The 6,600-nt window shown below is 32.6% G+C and overlaps 1 protein-coding gene across 1 annotated transcript; it reads right to left on the bottom strand.

The window, feature by feature from the left end:
- Positions 1-620: 620 nt before the first annotated feature.
- LOC143059749 (innexin unc-9-like) lies at positions 621-6,391 on the bottom strand. The gene is made up of 2 exons (XM_076233301.1): positions 6,253-6,391; positions 621-2,118 (listed from the first exon to the last, which is right to left on the bottom strand). Exons 1-2 carry the CDS (start codon positions 6,258-6,260, stop codon positions 888-890), a joined length of 1,239 nt encoding a protein of 412 aa, XP_076089416.1. The 5' UTR covers positions 6,261-6,391; the 3' UTR covers positions 621-887.
- Positions 6,392-6,600: the final 209 nt, after the last annotated feature.

Here is a 6,600-nt window from a genome sequence, read left to right on the forward strand (position 1 = left end):
CTTAACTCAAAAAATTAAGGTGACAACTTTTGCACTCAATAATCCAGGAAACTTGATACTTATAACCCCTTTAACTACCCCTCACCAGTTTTAAAGCATAAAAAACACACTTAACATTTTTTTCAAACTTCAGAATGTTTCCGTTGAAATTTCAAAGCAATACACACAATAGTATTGACCTACATATATATATATATATATATATATATATATATATATAAACAAAGCTATCGATGTTAATTGTTAGTAATCTGATAACCATAAACACAAAAATAACTTTAAAAAAACGTTTAAAATCATAACACGGTCCTTCACAAATATTTGATATGTCGTTTGGTTGCTGTCTCATTAACACAAATCCTACAAATGCTTTTATTTCTTTATGATTTGCATTGTTGATTTCTCAATGACAATCAAATTATGACTGATTCAACCACACCTCGACCAAAGTATAAATGTTTACAATTTCGTGCAGTATTTCAGTCCTATTTAGCGCTGAAAACGTATAACTTGTATTCTACATTGCCTTTTAGGTTGCGTTCAATGTTGTTATTGACTAGTTTACTTGACGCGTAGCTGATATTGGGACAGGATACCAGGGTATGTAAAAGAGTACACGATTTCCTGTAAAGTATATATGATTACCAAATGAATGAAATACAATGAAAATAAAATGAAACTAAATTCGTGTCATTTCACTAACTTCGTCCCCGTTCACAAGAAACAACTGCCTCGATTATATTGCAATACTATTAAGACAGATTTGAAACTCGATTTGATTGGAAAATGACCAAAATGATTTCACGTATTAGAAGCTTCATTGTTCCTCGATTATATTGCAATACTAGAAAGACAGATTTGAAATGAGATTTGATTGGACAGTGATGTCACGTGTTAGAGGCTTCATTGTTCCTCTTCATTTCAATTCCAAGTCCTTTATTTTGTTCTTTGAATCTTTCTGATTTTACGTAGTTTTTCCACAGTTTAATTACAATTTCCGATGCAATTACTTGATTGGTTTTATTGCTGACAAACCAAATGAGAAAGACGCCATCATGGCGCAGATACTCAAAAACAAAGTTTTGTTGGAGAGTCTCTTCATACTCTGGTGTCTCCTCGGGGCGGCCATCACGAATACCTTCCATATCTAAAAACTTTCGTACATAATTTCTATTACGAAAAGGCAAAAATATGGCTACTAAGTTGTAGAGAAAATTTGTTCCATTTATGAGAACCATTGACACAAGCATCATCCAATTGATACAGAATATTTTTTCGTTGAAAAGATTAATCGGAAGAGAACACTGAACCGTCCACGTTTGGACATTGGTCATCTGCCGAACGTCAAGGTCACAAAATGTCACTCGAGGAAAACGGAGATGGTCTTCAAAAGACTTGCCGCTAAATAAAGACTTTAGAAAATGAAATCCAAGTGTTTTAAAATCATTGCCCAAAAATGCATCGACGAGGATTATTTGGGCGACGGCGTTTGCCAGATATAAAAATGAAGTCACCATGAATAGGAAACAGAGATAATTCCCATAATGAACTCCCGCGTTCGCCATTTTGGTTTTGACCGTTTCCATTTTCTTATAAGGTGATGAAATACAGTTTCTGACTTTTATGTACTTATCTAAATACATAGCAATGTCGTTCAAAGCTTCATTTCTTTCAGAATGAGTCATAAAAACAGCTTCATCTGCCCGACGGAGGATCTGTTTAACATTTATATAAGAACCTCCACCAAAACGTTTCCAAACCATACGAGGCATATAAAACAGCAATGCTTGTAACAAAAATATCAAAGGAACCCACTGATAATATTCTATCTCTTTATCAACTCGTATTTCTCGTTCGATTGGCAATGAGCTTTCAAAGTCAACGTAATACGTGTTGGCTACCCAACAGTAATTGTTTGTGTAGGCCACGTGACTTTTTTCAAATACTGCCGGGCACCAGCATTGTATAGGTTCGCCGACATATTGTTTAGCACTAACGATGACGACGAACACAATTAGTACTACGACACAGTAAAGACGGTTCAGTAGGTGGATTCGTGAATCATCAGTTAATCCGACTTTAAAGATTTTACCTCCGTGGTCTTTAAGGTCTTCTAATCTGTGAATAAAAATAAAATACAATGTTAAGCATCGGATACCTACTGATCATAAGACATTGTTTAGCATTGGGGACTCACTTATAATAAAACTACTATGTTAAGCATCGGGTATTCACTTATAATAAAACATCTCATAAATGGCCAAAAACGATACTTAGGCCTATTGTAAAAGTTAAACTCGGCTGATGTTATCAGTACGTGGTTGAAGGTGTCAACAAGACAATACAGTCCACCTGCTCTGTGTCCACTCGGTCACCTACATTTGTCGACTGAACTAAAATAGTCAGCTTTCGATGGCCTAGTGTTAACTGTCCTCGTCAGAAGAATCTATATTAATAGTTTTTTTGTTAAAATATACATTTCAATTGTTTGGTCTTTTGGAAAATGTTGTTTGTGCTGTGTTTAGACCACTCTACCAAGAGATGTGTTTTGCATGCACATGTATAAAATTAGGTTGGAACGTTGTTTTCAATTTAGACTTATACAGTGCATACAATAATATAATTACAGTTAATATAGTTTTAGAGTCCCCTGTTCTCATTCGTTTTTAATGACTTTTTAACGTAGGAATTCAATTTATTTACTTTTGATGGTGTAGGTGAAATGAGCATAAACATCACCTGTCCAAACAATTCAATGAAGCAGATTTAATTTTCACGATATGGTAAGCAAGGTTAATTCGCTTTTAAAGTTTTATGTGTTCCCTTTTATCTAGACCTTTAATTTAATTTCGCTTTATAAAAGTTTGTGTCAACTACCCATTGTGTGTCATTTATACACATATGGGTCATATCTGAAGTTTCAGTAAGTCCTTTATATACGGCCTTTACAGCATTTTATTTTTGCCTAGTTTCTTCTGTTACATAACATCGATCTCTTGACTCCATTTCAACTGAGTTTGACAATGCGTTTTGCTGGTTTTTTTTATTCTACAGGCTAGAGGTATAGGAGGAGGACTGAGATCTCACCAATTATGCTCAACCTCGCCGTCAGGTGCCTCTGGCCATTGTTTTTTCTTCTTATTGTGGTTCATGTATCTGTTTCGGAGTTGAGTATGATATTCATTTGCTCTGAACAAGTTTTTTTTTTGTTTAGAGTCCAGCTGAAGCCCGTCTCCGGGGTTCGGATTTTCACGCTGTGCTGAAGACTCATTTGTGACCTTACCCTGTGTTATGGTCTTTGGTCGGGTTTTTGTCCTTTGACACATTCCCCGTTCTTATATATATTCCAAATTGCATTGAGGTTTTGTCAAGCCATAATGGTTTGTTTTGGTGAAATTTCGTGAAATAAATACTAAACTTGGTACAATATATAACGTTCTTCTTCACGGAATATATTGTCAATAAAATTGAGAATGGAAATATGTAATATGTCAAAGAGACAACAACCAGACCTAAGAGAAGATAACAACCGAAGGCTACCTATGGGTCTTCAGCACAGTCAGAAAATCACGCACCGAAAGGTGTCCTCACCAGGTTTCAAAATAACAGCCTATTTCTCTAATCTATTTGACTACTAAGGGTTTGTTTTTACGGATTTTTCTCCCGTATTCATAATCACACAATGTAAACATTCAATTTGTATTGCGTTGATTCAACACGAAGAATGCTTTCAAATATATATGTATTTTAAACCGGTGTTGAATATCCGTCTTGATATGTACTTAAAAAGATCAAATTTGTAATTTAAAGTAAAATAACACGCAAGCACAAAGTAAATAATTAAATGTGGACAAAGGCAATACTGATGAAAGGAATTTAAATAATATACCGGTGTCTTTACTTGTATACTTGTGTTATAATAAGGATAGTTACTATATAAGAGAAGACCGTCAAGATAAACAATACCTTTTTATATTAGACCAATTTAAGGGGCTAGTTTCTTAGAATTAAGAAAATCTAATAATAACAAACAGAATCATATTTTATTTCATTAGTCAAGCTCAAAGCCAAATATTTGAAAGCCTGGATGAATAAATACCAAAAACGTGAAAATTAACATGATCAAAAGTAAATTAATAAAAATATGAAACTCCAAGGCAAGTTCACAATGGAAAGTCCTCTATAAAATGGCAAAATTAAAATCTCAAACACATCTTAAGAATGGAAAACAGTTGTCATATTCCTGACCTGATACAGATATTTTGTCATGTGGACAGAGAGCTTAAAATATTGATAAGTATACAAAGCTGATTTAGGGCTTATATAAAAAAAAAAGAAAAAAAAAAGAAGAAGATGTGGTATGATTGCCAATGAGACGATTCTTCACAATAGACCAAATGGCAGAGAAATTAACAACTATAGGTCACAGTATGGCATTCAACAATGATCAAAGCCCATACCGCATAGTCATCTTTAAAATGCCTCGAAATGACAAATATTAAACAATTCAAATGAGAAACCTATTGGCATAATTTATACATACAAAATAATGAACGAAAATCAAATATTTATACAGACACAATAGACAACTACTGAATTACAAGCTCTCCGTGACTTAGGAAAGGCATATTCAGAATATGTAAAGTCCACCAAAACAGATACATGTAATTATCCAGTGCTATATATAAAAAAAAATCTGTATCCGACGCGCTTTTCTGAATTTAACTTCTTCGACTGAACAGCAGAGAATTTTAAAACAGTTTTTGTAATGGGGACAAAATCAGAGAATTTGACAATGGAATGTTAGGATAAACTTCCTATCTAATTTATATAAATATTATGAAGACATAATTAATTTAAATGCATCATTTTAAATCTCGAAATTCCTTCACTATATATAGAATATTATTTAATTCGTTGCTCTTTATACGAATGGTAAAAACTTTGAACAAAGATGACGTGTTTCCCTTTAAAAGATAATTTTATGTTTCTGAAAGTTAAATATAAATTAATGTGTATCACAGCTGTATTAAAATTATGTTGAAATTAAAACGATTTAAAGTCCACGCTATTGAAAAATGTGAAGTCAGAATTTCTTTGTCGAATTATATTGCGAAACTATAACATGTAGGAGGGTCAGGAAGGGGTCCTTCATTTTTCTGTTTTCTTTTCTTTGTTGCTCATTATCTTTATAAAAAATGCTGTTCTGTAATCATGATAAATGTATTCTGAACATTTTGCTTTTCTTGATCAGTGTATGTTATCCGTATTTTTTGCAGTTATTCTTTATATTTTAGCACCCCATTATTATCTATTCTTTTTATTCTATTTGCCTATTTTTATATTTTTTGTTGTTGTTTAAAATTGAGAATAGAATTAGGGAATGTGCCAAAGAGCAGAAAATAGCCATGGGCCACCACTGGGTCTGATTTGTTTGTTTTTCTTTCATTATTTCATATTCTGTAAACCCCATCCACACCCTCATATATAGAAATGAAAACGTCGATAATTTAATCATAGCGGTAGATAGATTTTTTCTCCTTGTCCTAGATCACCAACCCCCCTTTTTTTCTCCTCCCAAACTTTATCACATTTCTATGAATAATTTATGAATGTGTTTAGGAATCAGATTTAGGCCACTTCAAATTAATTTCAGTTGGAAAAATTAAGTGGTACAGCCATATTTGTATTCTTGGAGATTATTTTAACAATAGCATATATATATCTTCAACCCTCAGGGGTATAAATGTGCATTTCATTAATACAATTGATGTTATAATAGAATGGAAACTCTGAACTGAAAATAACATCAAATCTGACTATCATTTGTGATTGGTCGGTTATCTTTGAAATATAAAAATAAAGAAGAATTATATGATGTTCCCGGGAATCTAGGAGTAAAATCGAGTAGATAGTTTTTATGCAGAAGAAAAAAACTGATAAGAATCCAAAATGAGATAACAACATTTTGGTGAGAATTTAGCGCTAAATAATTATTTACTCTGTTTAAATTTTCACTTCTGTAGTTTTTTGTACACCAAAAATATAAATTAAAACGTGGGAAAGGACACAAAACTTAAGTTTGTTCATTTTTATCTTTCTTGCATAAATGACGAGATATTTCACAATTGAGTCATGCTTCATAATATTTCACATCGATATTAGTGTATATAAAGCCGGAAATGTATGAGGACATTTAAAATAAAACTTAATCAGAAGCGATAAAAATAAAAAGTTTGAAAAATGACTTACGCTCCCATTTTCTGTGGCTGTAGTTTTTCACAATCTTTTACATTTTAATTAGAATTCCTTTTTTACATTTAATCATACGCACTGTTTAGTCAACTTATTTAAGTAATATTCCTTTTTTCATTTCATCATACGCACTGTTTAGTCAACTTTGTCAACTAAGTTAATAATAAATAAAACGGGGTATAGTTTGACCTGGATAATAATACAGGTAAGGGGAATACACTAAGGTAAATTGAATGATTTGGGTGATTTAACGGTCATATCAATGGAATTCTTTACAATACAGTGGAATGCGTGGGTCGGTTCTTTGTTTAAATTTTGTGCGTGTCGTAACAGACTGCACTCCTT

This window comes from Mytilus galloprovincialis, chromosome 14, assembly GCF_965363235.1.
Source record: "Mytilus galloprovincialis chromosome 14, xbMytGall1.hap1.1, whole genome shotgun sequence".
Taxonomy (NCBI): domain Eukaryota; kingdom Metazoa; phylum Mollusca; class Bivalvia; order Mytilida; family Mytilidae; genus Mytilus; species Mytilus galloprovincialis.